This window comes from Chelmon rostratus, chromosome 12, assembly GCF_017976325.1.
Source record: "Chelmon rostratus isolate fCheRos1 chromosome 12, fCheRos1.pri, whole genome shotgun sequence".
NCBI classification, from domain to species: Eukaryota; Metazoa; Chordata; class Actinopteri; order Chaetodontiformes; family Chaetodontidae; genus Chelmon; species Chelmon rostratus.
The window spans coordinates 25,620,541-25,637,457 of record NC_055669.1 but is presented as its reverse complement, the minus strand read 5'-3'; the positions used below and the strand labels follow the sequence as shown (position 1 = coordinate 25,637,457).

The window sequence follows — 16,917 nt, the reverse complement described above, 5'->3', positions numbered from 1 at the left end:
GCTCAGTTTAGCTCTGTATTTCAGATCGAGCCTGACTCCTTCAGTGGACTCATTTCTGCATATAAACCTGTTTCAGTCCACCAGTTTAATCATTGGTCCCCTTGAATTCATGCATTTTCTCAGATTAATATGAAAACATCACCATCTGCTCGGTGCTCTCAGAGTGGATTGATTGCATCTAATATTAATTGAAATCTATATTTGAGCAGAGTGGATGCACTTCCTCGTTTGTCACTGTGTGTTTTCCTGCAGTTTGAATGGATGTGATGACATTTTACTGCCCCAATAAGACAGAAGACAGGAACAAATAGAAACTGAGGGAGTTTCAGAATTTAAAGGCATATTTTTCTTTGGAGGGAAGGAATTCAGCCCAGGTTTCCCCTCCTGGCGCCTCATGGACTGTCTATGATATCTTTATTTTTACATGCAAGTCAAATTGTAAATATGAAAGGATTTTTGTTGAGTGTTTGCAGCAGTGCTGTGAGTGTGGAGCTTCACGCTCTGCAGCCCCGCAGGCAGCACTGCTTTGAGAGGTGTGGACACAGCCTGACGGGCCACAGGGACAAGCTGCCGAGTCCAAACGAGCAAAAACCAGCACCGCAGAGTGAGGACAGGTTGATCCGGTTTGAGTGTCTTTGTGTTTTCAGCTTCAGCGGGGTCATGGCGGGCGGACAGCGAGCCCCACAGCGTCCACGCCTCTGTTTTCTAACCTGTGTTTCTACCATCCTACTCCTCATCTTCTTCAGCCAAGGTATGTCAGTCTGACACGCCCTCGCTCTCCTTCGCCACCTCATCAGCTGCCGTTTGTTGTCTCGTATCGGTGCAACGAGCAGAACAGTTCAAATCCAGTTCAGTTAAAGAGAAAACGAATAACAGCAGAAATGATCGAAGGTGTGAAGACAAACAGCTGATGCAGAAACATCTCGTGAACCCAGTTTCTGTTTGATTTCCTGACAGCGTTCAGAGACAGACGGCAGGACGAGAGACACGGACGAGACATCCCGCACTCCACAGGTAGCCTCACCTGTGTGTTTGTTCCACGCTGTTTGCATCACTGAATGCACCTGTTTCTACTGACACGTGTGAGAAAGACACACACACACACACACACACAGCCCAGTAATTTACACTTGATTAATTATTCTCAGCTCTGTCTCGGCATGATGATGTGAAGCTGCAGCAGTCGGCGCTTCCCAACCTTTCTACTGGGAATAACTCTGTTCATCAGAGGCTTCGCCGTGAAGCTGCTCCCAGCGTTCATCACGATAGAAGCGATGCTAAATGATGAAATACATGAAATAAAATAACAGACAGGAGAGTAGAAAGCAAACACCTCCGCTGAGGCCGCTCCAGCCTCAATTCTTGTCATCCTAGTTTGGGTTTACATCAATAAATACACACAGTGACAGATAATTATGGAGTAACTACATGTTTTAACCATCAGATTTCATTAGAAACAAGCGACCTCACATGTAGAGGACGGTGCGTTTGTGTTCTGGTGTCGCCTCGGCTGAATGACGGCTAAATTACATTGGATAAGAAGTCAGTTTCAGCTCAGTATACGAGAGTCGACCCTCCGCTGCCCTCGTCTTCTTCAGAGGGGCTAATTCCTCTGGGTAACTGTTGATTTTTTGTCATTTTAGTGCCGTCGAACAGCCGCGTTTTGCTGATGCTGCTAATTCCATAATAGAGATTAAAACCAGAAAAAGCTCCCACTGACTTCACTGTCTGCTTTATTTCCCAGAATTCCCAGCAGAGCACATCGATCCAGCTGCCATCGACCTCACCCCCCTGGTCAATACTTTAATAAATACCAGCCAGTCGGGTACGTTGTCATAATATCATTCATGTGGAGATCAATTCTGAGCTGTAAATCCTTCGTGTACGTCGTAATTAAAGCGCAGCTGTTCCTCGCTCGTCCCGCAGAGGTCAAACTGCAGGCAGGACCGCCTCGTCTCTCGAGACGTCAGCCTTAAAGGAGCTCAGACGTGCGGCTCAGGTGCTTCAGGTTTAACCTGCCTTTGACACGTCAGGTTTTGTTTGTGCTGCTCAGAGCGACGAGACGTGACCTTTCTGATCTGCAGAACAAGGTTTTCAGACTGTTTCTTTGGGAGAAAAATGTCGTTTCAACTAAAACTTGTGGTTAAGTCACGTTGTTTCTGCAAAGTCGAGCTAAAAATGTCTGCTGGCCTTCATCGTTTCAGCAGCGAAACCAAACCTGTCTGCGCTGCAGGAGGTGAAGGTGAAAACGCTGGATGTTTACCTGCCGACCAGTTTTTACAGTGTACATTTTTTTTTTTACATTTTGTCACTTTGAGTGCGTCCTCAGAGGGTTCGTATGTGGTATATGTACACAGGAGTACTCATAAATCCTGTCCTGTAAAGCAGAAATGTAAAAACAAATTCACTGTTCAGGAAATCTATCTTGAAGATGAGGCTGGAAATGTGACACACATGTTTTTCATTACCGTGTGTCATGTACTTGAACTAGAGAGAACAGAAAACCTGCAGAGTCACATTTAGATTAAAATACTCTAGGTTATGACAAAGCTCGTGATTGGTCACGTCCTCCTCGTCACTGCCTCTTGAACTAAATCTTGTGTCCCGGTCATGTTCTGAGCTTCAGATTATTAACAGACAGTAGAAACTTCACATTTCTGACTGTTGACATGTTGCTGATAAGGTTATTTTTCTTCTTCGCATCAGTCATGGGCTCCTCTTGCTCTTGTGCGATGAACCTGGAGCAGATCTCCTCCACTCATTTGTATTGGACGATGTTCAGCTGTAAATCTGACCGCAGCTCAGCGAGCGCTCACTGTGAAAGTGTGATTGAACCACGATAACCACCACGTTAAAAACGTGCTGTTCAGCAGATGATAGCTGATGCTCCTCCTGTGCCTCCTCTCGTCCTCCAGGCTCCCGGCAGCTCTTCTCCCTCCTCAGTGTGACGTCCTACAGCTCTCTGGCTCTACATAAACTCACCCTGTTGGTCTACAACAGTAAATATTAACTTCTTCCTCCTCTGCAGAGATGAAACTGTGATCTGAATGTGTTATTAGTGGCAGCATCACTGGAGCCACCTCTATGATGGGTTTAACTGTCAGTGGTGTCACCTAGTGGTGGGGGCTTGTAACTGCATGTGATGAACATTCACTGTCACGCTGATCCTCTGCACATGTTTAGACTTAATTAGTGTTAGTGAAATCAGAAAAAGAACATTTTGAAGAAAAGGGAATAAAACTTCTTTCTTTGAATTTATTTTTTACATAAAAATAAATGAACAGTGCAGTTTATTGTGTTGCTGAATTCAAAATGGTAAACAGCAACAGATCAAACACAGCATCACGCCGCTGTATTTGTTAAATTCAGTTTCAGAAAAGCTGTTTTGAGGTCTGTCAGTGTTCAGAAATACTCATTTAAAGTGAGAATTAACTTGACATGAAGCGCAGGAGCTGTTTCTGGAACCTGTGGTCCACCTGATGCTGACTCGGACTCTCTGGACTGATGTGATCTGCTGTAACGCTGCTGTGTGTGTGTGTTGTAGTTTCCAGCATTAGAAGTATAGAAAGCAACAAGTTGAGGAGAAGATTCTGCTACTGCGTCACGAACGAGACCAACGATCTGACAGGTCAGCAGATTCAAACGTTTGGTCTGACTTTAAGTGTTCGCTCCTGCTTCAGACCTCTTTCACTTGGCCTTTCAGACTTCACCGCCATCCTGTTGGACGTGATGGGAAACTCAACAAGTTACCTGCATGAGCTCTTCAAATCTGCCTCCATCCTGTCAGGTGGGTGGACGTCTGTCAGGCACCTGTATGATACGACGCCTGCTGTCTGCACTGTGTGATAATCGACCATAGTGTTGTGTGTTTGTGTGTCTCAGTGAGCCAGAGGAACAACTCGGACTGTATTTACATCTGTGTGATGGCAGGAAAGATGGGTAAGTGGAGCTCGGTGCATCTGTCTGAAACCACGTGCAGCTTCACACTGATGCTCCGTCGTCATGTGGACGTACCTGTAAAACAGATTTAACATAAACAGATTTCACCTAAACTTTTACCTAAACATTTAGATATAAATTTAGATATATTTCATTATCAGTGAAGCAAATGGTTTGAAAACATTTTACTGAATCTGTATTTACATAAGATAAGACATACTTTAATAAATAAATACCACGGGAAAGAACCAATTTAGAAAGTACAGCAGTGACATACTTCACAGAAGTATATATATATATATATATATATGTATGTATATATATGTATGTATATATGTATATGTATGTATATATGTATATATATGTATATATGTATATATATGTATATATGTATGTATATATGTATATATATGTATATATGTATATATATGTGTATATATATGTATATGTATATATGTGTATATATGTATATATATGTGTATATATATATGTATATATGTATATGTATATGTATATATATACATATATATGTGTATATATGTGTGTGTATATATGTATATGTATGTGTGTGTATATGTATATGTATATATATACATGTATATATATACACATATATGTGTATATATGTATATGTATATATGTATATATATATGTGTATATGTATATGTATATATGTGTATATATGTATATGTATATATGTGTATATATGTATATGTATGTATATGTATGTATATGTATATATATATGTATATGTGTATATATGTATATGTGTATATATGTATATATATACATATATATGCATATATATGTATATATATGTGTGTGTATATATATATATATGTATATATATATAGATACATATACACACCTATATACAAGAGAGATATAAACAGATTATATTGCTCCATGTATCTTATTGCACTAAGAGGTACTGTTGGTTGTTTAGCAGGCTGATGGATGTCGGCAGGAATGAGTTCCTGTAGCGGTTCAGTCTGGTTCTGGGGACCCTGAGTCTCCTGCCGGAAGGTAGGAGCTGGACCTCGTGGTGTAAAATGTGAGTCGGGTCAGACACGATTTTCTGTGCCAGTCTGGTGACGGACCACTCATAAAGCAGCTGGAGGGGAGGATGATTCCTGACCCCTGCAATCTTCACGGCGGTCCGCACCAGACCCGCAATCCGTGACCTCGACTGCACGGTCAGGCTGCCGTACCGGGCCGCGATGCCGTATCTGATGATACTTTCCACTGCAGCCCGGTAGAAGAGCAGCATGATCCTCTGCTCCACTACACAGACCCCCAGTCTGCGTAGAAAGAGACGCTGTTGGAGTTTGGAGCAGAGGCATGTGTTGTAGGATATTAACCAATCCGTTAAACTCCCCTCAGATATCATGTATGATCCAGTTAAATCCAAACCTGGTCTTAAAGGGGTTTGATGCTCCTCAGAGAGTCATTGTGGGAATGTGATGTGTGTTTTTTGTCCAGGCAGAGAGCTGCCGGAGCTGTGGGAGGTCGACTCCATCACGCCACTCTTCAACCAGACCATCATGGAAGGGCCGCACAGAGGTTTGTTCACTGATAATATGCAGCAACACCACCAGAGGGCAGCATCGCCTCAGCATAGAGCCAGAACTTAACCCTCATAAGATCAGATCCTGGATCCAGGATGCCACATTTAACTCGCCAACACTACACAGGAAAACAACTGTGTTGTTGAGATAAATAACTGCTAAGTCGTTCGAGGGCGGGATGAGAAGGGGACACGCTCGAAAGCTGTTGAGGGATTTTTGCGGTGAGGCCGATGGTGGAAGAAGCTTAAATTCTCTGAGCTAACATCAAGCAAAGACGCGACCTTTCGGGACCTCTAAGGTTGTCGTGAAGAAAAAGACGACTTTAGAGATTTGATTATCTCAGCGGGGCAGAGAGAGCTGGAAGGGTTCAAGCCTGAGGAGGATGATGGATTTTAGAGGCCAGCAAGACAAATAAAGACCGAAAAGGTCAGAAAAAACAACAACAACAACAAAAAAAACACTTTGCAGAAGGTTTTTCTTGCTGCTCAAAGTCCTCGAAAAGGTGAAAATCAGGACGATTTAGTGAATTAAAAGGCAGAAAGAAAGTGTAAAAACAAAAGAAAAGCAGTTTCAGGTCTCACTGAAGACTCTTCCCCTCAGCATCAGATGAAGTGACGTCATTTCTTAATGTGCATTTTGGTATTTTAAGGTAGTTTGGGCTGGTTTGTGGCTGCTTTTGAAGCTGGGGTGTCCCAAAGGAAAGAGGCGTGTCAATGCCATGACATTTGAACAGTGGGAGGATTTCGCCTTCAGAAATCTTACCTGTTCGACGCGTCGACGCGTTTAAACTTCTTTTAACTTCTAGCAATAAGACAACGTAAGATTTAACATTTATGTGTCACTAAATTAAAACAGGTTGCACCACAAGCTAGTCCTGTCGTACAGGTTAAATGTTAATTAATGCGTACACCAGGTGCAAACGTTAGCTAGCCGCTTGCTCCAGCTAAGGTTTAGGGTGAAAAGTCTTTTTATTGGCTAAATTTCTCTGGATGTGGATATAAACTGGAAACTTTTTGAATTACATTTCACAAAAACAATAAAAATATCCCTCAAATCAGTTTAGAAATTTTATGCCACATTAGACTAAACAAACCTGTTGTTAGGTTAAGCTAATTGCAGAAGCTACTGTTCTTTCACCGTGGATGCAGATTAATGAATACCTACGGTACATTTACAAAGATCTTTCACTTTAATAAGCTGCATAGTTTCGTCTCCTGAAACTGTCATTAAAGTCACAGGTAACGTTAGCTTGCGATGCTACGGAGACTTCCTGTTTAGCTTGTTAGCCTTGATAGCTTTGATGTTTTTGCATCACATTACTGCAGTCTTTACTATTTAAGACATTTTTTTTACATTTTAGTGGTGTTTACAGATGATCTGTGCAGCCCAGTCATGTTTTGGAGAGTTTATTTGCAGATATAAACTTTCTGTTCTCCATCTTTTCTGGCCTTTCATCGAACCGTTCTCCTTCTTTTTGAAGTCGGTAACGTCTCCTCCATCAGACTGCCTGTCGGTGAGTAGCTCATCGGAGCATCTGTTGTCTCCTTCTGGACACTCGAGAGCCGTCTAATTCTTCTTTCCAATGATCTATTTTAAACCTCAGAATGGCACCAACTTCCCACGAATCTGAGTCACGTCTCTCCATCTGGGATGAGCTCAGTGTTAACCGGCAGAGTCCACTCCACGGCACACGGTGAGTCCCTGCAGGAGGCCGCCGCTCGTGTTTGGTTCGCTTTATTCAGGCTTTGACTCCTGCAGACGCGGACCTGGAGTCTAATATTCAACAGAAATAAGCTCCTGGTTTATTAGGACTACAGGCTATTTAATGGTACACACACATCATGTCCAGTTACAGTCAACAACTGTCACCTCCATCTCTGATAAGATCTTACTGTGATCGCAAAAGTACCGAAAAACATGATCTATTTTGTAAAAGACAGACTGAAGAACATTTTTTAGACTAAACTTACACACTGACCCACTGAGAACGTTTCACTGATGCTTTATTTTACATATCTGTAAATGATTATTAGTTTCCCAATAAAATCAGGGAGTTTCCTGGGAAATCAATAATGTCATTTTGTTGTAATTAAAATGGGAAAACTTCAGATTTCCTTGTAAGAACTGTTCATTTAAACCAATTTTATATATGAATATTATTGTTTTCATTATTATCGTCACTATTATGATGTTTTTCTTTCAGTAGAAAAATTTCAGATTTTTGCTTTTGTGCTTTTTTGCTTCCCTAAAATCTTTCCAGGGAAATTCATAACCAATTATTGTGACATTATTAGGGAATTAGGGAATTATGGACCTGTGTGAGGGGGAAAAACCACCAAAATAAAGAAATAAAAACAAGAAAAGCGTGTGTGAAACAGCCCATACTTGTTTGAATATGTCATGGCTGCAAGTCTTAATATATATAATCAAGTTTTCAATGAAATGTTTAAGTTCAAAGTACTCGTCACAGTTTGAAATGTGTCTTCAGATGTTTTGTTTTGTCCGACCGACAGTCCGAAACCCAAAGATCGACTTGAAAAGTTGAAAAGGTTGAGTGTCGGGCTGTCCTCCACCTCATCGCAGTAAGAAAACTGATCTGTTGTCCTCGTCTGTGTTTGATTAGTTTCACCAACAGCTGTGGAGGAAACAGCTGCAACGACAGCGAAGATCAGCACCGCCCAGCCGCTGGCAACAACTCCACAACCTGCGACCGTCACGCCACGGAGTCAGACTTCAGCCGACGGGCCGCCGACGGCACAGGAAGCAACAACGCAGGCAGCGACGACAGCACGACCAACAACTTTACAACCAACCGCGCCAACGCAGCCAACCGCCACCTTGCAAGTCACCACCGCGTCTGTTACAGCAGCTGCAGCTCCAACCGCCGTAACCCAGCTGACCACAACCAAACCCACAACCTTCTCGCCAGCTATTAGTCCGACCCGCCTAACCGCAGCTACACACCAGCCAAGTACAACAACCCAGCACACGACTTCCACAGTTCATCCGACGAGACTTTCACCCGTCCGTCCCACAACTGGACTGACGGTGCCTCGAAGGACTACGGGGCCTCTTAGCGGGAGAACTACAACACCCAGCAAGCCTGTGGAAAAACCAGGTAAAGATTTCTCAGGACAGTGTGGGTGTCTGCTTTTAGTGAAGCTCTGGTCAGGTGCACAAATTAAAGACTAGGTTCAACTGTTGAAGACATGACAACCCCCCAAAGTTCATGCAAAAACCTCTTGACTGCCCCCTGGTGGCGCAAAATCAAAAATCAAAGAAAATCAAATAAGTTTGTTCTGTAGATGGTTTCTATTATTAGTTCCTGTCATGCTGCTGTGTGTCCAAGTGTTCATTTTTCTGCTAACTTTGCTTTTTAATTAGTTATTTGATGCTATAAAAAGGGGTGTGGCATCATGATTGACAGCTTGAGTCAGGCAGGTGTGTGGGCGGGCCCTCGATGCCCCGGCTCCATCCCCTGATCAGCACTGCACTCTCGGTCCAAGTGACGTCGTCAGTGCAAGATGGCAGCACCCCCGTCTGGGACCTGTTGCCTTCATCTTTGTGCAGTGGGGGGGTAGTGGAGGCACATCATCCATCTTTATGTGCAGTCTGCAGGTTCACCCAAAATATTAACTGACTCTCTAATGTTGGCCCCACACTACAGGATAATCTGCTCCTCCTGACAATTTCTTGGTGAGATTATCTGCCCCAACCTGTACTGTGAGGGGTTTACGGACATAATCATAATGGATCAGAGTCTCCCAGAGTTCAGATCTGCTCCAGCCAATGACAGCAGCTGACTGGGAAGCGTCACCAGCCGAGTGTTGCCTACTGGTGTGGAACAGAAACATGGCTGCCAACGATGAAATGATGGCAGAGCCCTGTCCAGTCTGCAGCTCCGCAAAGCTCGGCCAGTATAGCGTTTCTCGGTTGCTCACGTAGCGCAGCGGGTGTAGCAGCCTGTCGCTGACGGAGCTGCCTGGTGCTGTCAGAGGGTCCTGGGATGGGACATGTTCTCCATCAGGCCTGTGTGTGGTCCAGACTGTCTGGTGTGAGCGTGCTTGTGATTTCAAGTATTGATAATCGGTGAAATCTGTCATTATGGCAGTGGAAATCCTGTAGCGTGCACCGGGCAGGGAGGGTTTTGGGGTCACTAGTCAGGAAAGCATAAATTGAGGCCCTGTAAAGCCCGTTCTGTTGTTCCTCATGAACACACGCTCACTGTGATGTGTTTTATCCTCCAGTAAATATAAAACAAAATTAGGACAAACGGCCGTGGATTTAAAGAGAGGCAGGTTTAAGTATCCATGACAGATAATTGGAGCTGTTTTTGTCAACAGGCTGTTGGCTGCAGCTGTAAATGTGCTCTGCAGGAACACTTTGACTCTGACTGCTGACCTGCTCTCAGAAAACAACCGTAATCACATCACATCACATCCATTCCCCGTCATTTCTGTGTGTGTGTGTGTGTGAGTGAGCACAGGAAGCAGAGAGAGAGAGCCATGCTGGAGGCTAAGATAGTAACTATGGTAACGCAGGCGCAGCCCCCTTCATGTGAAAGCTTTGATGGTTTTAAGCTGCAAAGGTTAAAAGCAAATTAAGGCCAAATATTCAGCTTTTATCTGTCTGCTGCATGATCAATGAGCCCGTCAGCTGGGCAGAGCGACCCCTGCAGGTGAAGAAAGGAACTGAAGCACAAACAAAAAACACAGCAACAGCATCATCTGTGCGGCTCACGATCGAAGAGGGAAGATGAAGTCTTAAATTATGTATCATAAAGTTAAGAGCTGCCTTCATATTTGGAAAGCTAATGTGCTAAAGCTAATGCTGAACAGCTATGTAAAATGAGAAAGTCATGGTTTCCAAGTCCAGCTGAGTTAATAGATGAGATTTTGTTAATATTCGTATTAATAACACAAACGGGCAGTTTTATGTTGTGCAGTTATTTACCAAAAAACAACATGAATTCATCACATGTGTATAAACACACGCGATACACGATACATCTGTAATGAATGTGGTTATTTTCCATGTGCAAAGAAATCACATCTTTGTGGTAGATGAGGCTTTTGGAGTATTTCACACGTGCTTGGGCGCCAAACTAATTTAGTTTGTCCTTTGGGGATTAATTAAGGAAATTAAAAATAGATATATTACCTTAAAAAACTAAATGCAACAAGCAAACTATTAAACTACTGTAATAATCATCACCTCTCCTAATAATCATTGCACTGTAGAGAGCCCTATTTTTTAATTATAGATTTAATTAACAAAGTAAATCAGTAAATTATCATCTTCTCATCCAAATGATGCTTAAATCCATGTAAGAGAAAGTGAATATTCACATTCAACAGTCACCAGCAAACAGTGAAGATACACCACGTTTAATATTTTGTTATTTCCCAGCAAAACCACTAGATGGCAGTAACATCTCACAGCAGCAGCTGCCCCCCCGCTGAGTTCTGCCTGGCAACAAACAGAAGGCCGGAGCATCCTGTGCAATTTGTCACCGAGTCATTAGTGTGCAGTAAACTGAGTGTTTGTCGCCCAGCTGCATTTCCCTGCTGTCTGCGCCGCTCTGCGGACGCTGAGAAGCTTCAGTCCATCGCGCCATGAACGGCTGATCTGTGCACGCGGATCAGTGCGCGTCAAGGTTTCGCTGCTTTCATGCAGGTTTTCTGCAGGTTTTCAGCGTGATGTGGAGGCTGATGGTGAAGCTTCTCAACTATCAACCATCTAACTCCGGCAAAACACGTCATTTAACAAGATCAGTGCAAACTGAATTCATCATATATGAATAAATGATAACGATAATGACAGACACAAAAGTATGCAGGCTTTCTGAAGTTAAAATGTGACGCATACTGTAGGTCTGAGTGCTCATTGTCAATGAATGTCATGTGAAATGTAGAAATATTTTTAAAAATCATATTTTTCATAAAGATTTGCATTGTGAAACTCAGCTATCAGACAAACTGCCATTCAGTTCTCAACATTCCTGCTCTTTGATTTAACGCCAGAAGAACTGCAGCCTCGGCTGTACCTAACAAAATAAGATGGTGCACGTTGTGATTTCTGAAACATCATAAAGTTAACATTGTCGAGGGGATGTTAGCATGCTCATGTTAGCATTTAGCTCAAACAGACTCTATCAAATTTGGGTTTAATTACCTTCACCAAGTGGCAACGTTCATATCGTAGCTTTCGAAAAAATTTACCAGTCAGAAACTGGTAATTACAACCCAGTTTCCAAAATAGTTGGGACGCTTTGTAAAACGCGAATAGAAACAGAATGTGATGATTTGGAAACACTGAAACGTCATGTTCTTCAAATGTTGAAACGGAGGAATTTCACTGTTCGTCAAGGCTGAAAACCGACAGGATCATCACTGCATGAGCTCAGGAACACTTCCAAAAACCATCGTCTGTGCAGCCACAAAGAGCTGAGCCTCTACCGTGCAAAGAGGAAACCGTATAGAAACCAGATCCAGTCCTGAGCTCATTGTAGACCGCCTGAAGGCCTGTGGTCTGAAGAGGAGAGGGGCCGTCCAGCTCGTCATTGTTGTTGAAGGCTCCATTAATGCTGGACCATACATTCAGGTTTTGGAGCAACATGCTGCCGAGTAGACGACGTCTTTTTCAGGGAAGGTCTCGCTTATTTCAGCAAGACGCTGCTAAACTACATCCTGCTCGTGTTCCGGCAGCACGGCTCCGTGGTGAAGAGTCCGGCCTGCAGTCCGACTCGCCTCCACACAGTGTCCCAGCTCTTTTGGAAACGGGGTTGCGTTAGTGTAAGACGTCTCACCAGCTTCGAGCTGGGCTGTGGACTGAAGGGCGACTTCTGATGCACCTGAAAGCATTGTGCCTGTTGTCTTCTGGGTAATCCTGCACACCAGCGGCACCTTGATGCGTGCCGTCGAGGGTCGACACGTGCCGCCGAGGATGCCCGTTCTACCCACACCGCAGCGTCGATGCACGTCCCGCCGACCACCACTGTTTCAGCCTGCTGCTGTCAGCTGGGGGAGCGCCAAGACGAACTTATGTTTCCCAAACAAGCGTCAGCACCACTGATTCCTGTCATAGAAGTTTAAGTACTGAAACGACATCATGCAAAATGAACACAATGAGCGAGTTTGAAGGGGGGTGTGAGGATGATTTATTCTGTGCGTTAACTCTTCCAATCAGCTGTGAGCTTTGAGACGTCTTTGTTTCAGTATTTTACCTGTGTGCTCATCTTTTATCTCTAATTAACACCTTAATGAGGCTTTTGTTTGGTGGTTGAGCAGGATGTGAACTGGGATCAGTTCGGAGGTTTAAACAGAGCTCGGCGGTGACTGACGCGCCCTCTCCCCCTGTCTGTCGAGAGGTTGTCCTTGGAGACGTCCGGGGCCGAGCGACGCCTCGGCGTCCGGCGGCGTGACGACCGTCGGCGCTCACAAGCTGCAGCCCTGCGTCCTCGAGCTCTGCAAGTTCTTCTCTCAGTGCCTCTGCAGACCCTTCAGCCACAAGACGCGCATGAAAAGGTTTCCACACCTGCAAATTACATTTCACCGTCCAGACGACACTGCCGCAGGTTTAATGATACTGATGCTGCAGAGAGGAGCCGAGCGAGAAAGAAGAAGAAGCAAAACGCTGATTAACAGATTTACCTCCATCGACTTTCACTGATTTGAGTTAGAAAAGCTAGAAAGTTAGAAAGAGTTAAAAAAAAAAACTACTGGTGAGTTGTGTTGGGTGGAAATCGACAAACAATCCCTTTAATTCAATGTGGACGGGTGTCAGACGTCAGCGCTGAGCCAACGTTTGAGGAAGATCAACACGTTTCTGTTCGAGACGATTGATTGTTGCTACAGTTCAGTCACAAAAGATTCACATTTTTCACTGAAAGACATCTCAAAGAACAGGAAATACATATTTACATCATTTATTCCTGAGCTGATTCAAACATTAATCTGCTCCCAGTTTAGCTCACGGATTCATTGATTTGTAAAAACATGGTTGGATATATGAAACAGAAATTGTCTAAAAACATGTTGATTTAATTTAACTTACATGTTGATGTTAAAGGTCCAGCGTGCAGGATTTAAAGGCGTCTGTTGGCAGAAATGTCATATTTGCATTTCCGGTTTAATTTGCATATAATCACCTCAAAATAAGAATTGCTGTCTGTGTGTTTCTATGGTAACCCAGAACGGACAAACCAAACACTGCAGGACCTTCATGTTTCTGTTCAGTCGGCTGCTGCTAAAAGATTCATTTGGAAAAAAGAGAGACTCACTGATTCGCAGCCTTTAACTGTAAAGACAGTCGTTTCAAAGAGTCTAAACACACCTGCGACAGGTGTGCAACTGCTCCCGTCACTAATGTGCTAGTCGTATGATTTCAGTGTAAAGAAGCTCCGATCTGTGTTTGAGGTGTAGTCATTTAAATGCTGCTTTATATGCAACCGAAACATTTAAAAAGCTTCATGTTTGGCGTCTTTCACCCACAGATCACCGTCTTTTTTCAGTCCCATGTTTGATGCTGTAGCCAGCTGACAGATAATTATCAGCTGTAGTACATCTACAGCTGAAGAACACACCTGCACTAACCATTCTGAGTCTTTAAACCTAAAGTTTCAGCTTCTGTGAAGCTGAGATGATGCTGATGACGCTCTTCTTCTTCTCTGGTTACAGATACTGCGACGACAGCCACATCTGGTATGAAAAACACACGTCTGAGGTGTGTCGGCGGGTCCGGAGAGTCTCCTTCTCCAGAAGTAAGTGGACGGTGGAGGCAGGTACGGTCGAACGGTGGCGGCCCGGGTGACGAACGCAGCGTCTCTGAAAGCGCTGTCAGAGCTGATCCTCGTCACCTGCCGGCCTCTGCTTCACTAGACTCTCTCAGGTTTTTGAAGTGAAGCTTTATTGAGACCTCAGAGATCAACGAGCTGCGTCAGAGCTTCAGAGATGATCTGCTGTAAAAATGTCAGAACATTGCACCAGTGCAGCGCAGACCTCCAGTCAGAAACTGTTTCTATACACTGTGACAACAGTTTCCTGAAGTGTACCTGAGTCCAGGTGTTAATCTCTTTATCCAATCACGTGTTGACAAAGTGTTGAACCTCGCTCCATCCTCGCTCCATGATACTATCACCTGTTACCAATCAGCCTGTTTACCTGTGGAATGATCCAAACAGGTGTTTTTGGAGTGTTCCACGTCTTTCCCAGTCTTTAGTTGCTCCTGTCACAACGTGTTTGAAACGTGTTGCTGCATCAGATTCAGAATCAGCAGATATTTACAGAAATCAATGAAGCTGATGAGCTCGATCATTAAAGATATTGTCTTTGTGCTGTTTTCAGTCGAGTAGATTTACACGGTGTGCCAATGTTTTGGAATTGGAGGTCAGTTAGCTTAGCTTAGCATAAAGACTCACCTGGCTCCATCCAAAGGAAACACCTAAAGCTCACTGATGAAGGTTTTATTTCTTATTTGTTTAATCCGTAGAAAACCTGAGGTGTAAATATCTTGGCGGTGCGTCACTTCCTGAAGTCTCGTTGTTACCGTGGAGCTGCCCGCCACCCAGCGGAGACCTCTGCTGTTTGCATGTTTACTGGAGAGGCGCAAGACTAGAACCGATGTTTTTCTTCGATCTCTCACTCAAACTGCTCCTTTAAACTGTACGTCTGCAGACACGTGAAGAGGACGGAGAACAGAACCTGCTCAGGTGATGCAGGCTCCCCACAGCATTGAACACATCGGCTCGTTTGTCGCTCGGCGCTTTGAAACTCGTCATAAGTAACCGACGATGCCCATTTTAAGTGGAAGTCCTGTTGGTCGAGCGTGCGAGTCAGAAATAATTGGGGAGCGCACGTCGTCCCTCACCTGTGCTGATGAGGACGCGTCGGCCGCGTTGCCGGGAGGCGGCATCGGAGCTCATTAGAGCGGCGGCTCTGCAGGAGCCTCGAGCCGCCGCCATGAATCCTCTGAGCTAATGGGCTCAAGGGGTCGCAGAGGGCGCCGCCGCTCTCACAGCTTCTGACACGCTGATCCCAGGCCAGACTGAGGGCTCATATCAGTCCTCCCTCCGGCTCTAATTAGCCCCCGGTCTGTATTTTTACACACTGGGAGCTTCATTTGATTGATCGCTGCACAGAGCTCAGGAATATTAGTTTTTTTTTAAAGGTGTTAATAATTACATCTGTCCAGAGTTTCAACTAACAATTATTTTCATTAACAACTATTTTTTTTAAATAATCATGTAGTTTATAAAAAGACTTCATGTGATTTCCTGGAGCCCAGCTTGATGTCTTTAGGAGAGACAGAGACTGAGAAAACCAACAAATCCACACATCTGAAAACCTGGAAACAGTTCATGTTCGCACTTATGGTTAGGAGATGATTTCATAATTGATCAGTGATCAGTGTTGGATTAATAGTTTCAGCCCGACATGCTTCATCTGCATCATCAACTCGGGATCAAGAGTTGTGGCAGGTTATGTCGGATAGGTTACGTGACCAGTTGTGGACAGGAAACAGGACAGTAATCACCGCTGAGCGTTTAGATGTTCTTCCTGCTCTCTTGCAGTTTTCGGTTGTTTGTTAATTGTTTGCAAAGCACATCAGAGGTCGTGACGTTACATTCCTCCATCTTTTTACACCGGGCCCCCTCACGCTGGAGGTCACGGTCTCTTCTGTACGTCCACTGACCAAAGCAGCGAAGGCTGCGTGGGTTTAAATCCTCCTCCACCTTTTACAGTGTGTTGTCAGTTAACTGTGAACGGAGCCTGACGCTTCAGTGAGGTTACTATGGTTACCTGCAGCTTAATGTACCTGTGGCCACTTACATACGTTAAATATAGCAGCTTTTAGCCGAAGCACCTTGAGGAAACGAGGTTCTGCAGGTGTTTATTTCTGGAAACCCTTCAGATCACCTGACAGAGTGAATGCAGCAGCAAAGAGCTGTTGGGTTTACGTCTGAACAATCAAAACCTCGGCGTACGTCTGAGCTCAGAGAGCTGCAGCAGCTGCTTATTAAAAGATGAATTTGAGTAATTAAAGCCATGTTGTCAGTTATTTTCCCCGAGTATTGAAGCGAGAAAGCAAATGAAGCCGACGGCTGCCAGATGAATCGGCCTCCTGTGTCAGTCACCTGGTTTAACCCCCCCCCCCTCCCTCCACAGACCTGAAACAGAGATGCCTGACGAAGATGTGCAATAAGCTGTGACCGGGGAGGAAGCCGAGAGAAACAAAGAGCTGGTCATCATCACAGGAAGTGACAGCTGAGCACACCTCCGGAACATCCGGACAAGCTGCTGGTTTCCAGGTTGGGACGAGTTCGGGATCTGAAAATGATCAGATAACACCACAGTTTTACTCCTCTGGCATCAGACACGTTTCATATCTGTGCCTGTAAAGTCTAATCATC

At 44.3% G+C, this 16,917-nt stretch overlaps 1 protein-coding gene across 1 annotated transcript; it reads left to right on the top strand.

Annotated features, from left to right (window-relative positions):
* The first annotated feature begins 660 nt into the window (after positions 1 to 660).
* LOC121615588 (HERV-H LTR-associating protein 1) lies at positions 661 to 16,716 on the top strand. Its single transcript, XM_041949975.1, has 14 exons — positions 661 to 751; positions 958 to 1,014; positions 1,745 to 1,825; positions 2,916 to 2,999; positions 3,545 to 3,628; positions 3,704 to 3,787; positions 3,883 to 3,939; positions 5,422 to 5,502; positions 6,988 to 7,020; positions 7,111 to 7,200; positions 8,131 to 8,625; positions 12,877 to 13,033; positions 14,186 to 14,268; positions 16,673 to 16,716. The coding sequence occupies exons 1-14, from the start codon at positions 661 to 663 to the stop codon at positions 16,714 to 16,716; spliced, it is 1,521 nt and encodes a 506-aa protein (XP_041805909.1).
* Positions 16,717 to 16,917: the final 201 nt, after the last annotated feature.

Bases quoted from the DNA above. Each gene is read 5' to 3' on its own strand.
- LOC121615588 (XM_041949975.1), top strand. From the start codon at position 661: ATGGCGGGCGGACAGCGAGCCCCACAGCGTCCACGCCTCTGTTTTCTA. The intron at 7,021-7,110 runs GTGAGTAGCTCA...TTTAAACCTCAG, and splicing joins CTCCATCAGACTGCCTGTCG to AATGGCACCAACTTCCCACG. The intron at 8,626-12,876 runs GTAAAGATTTCT...GTCTGTCGAGAG, and splicing joins CAAGCCTGTGGAAAAACCAG to GTTGTCCTTGGAGACGTCCG.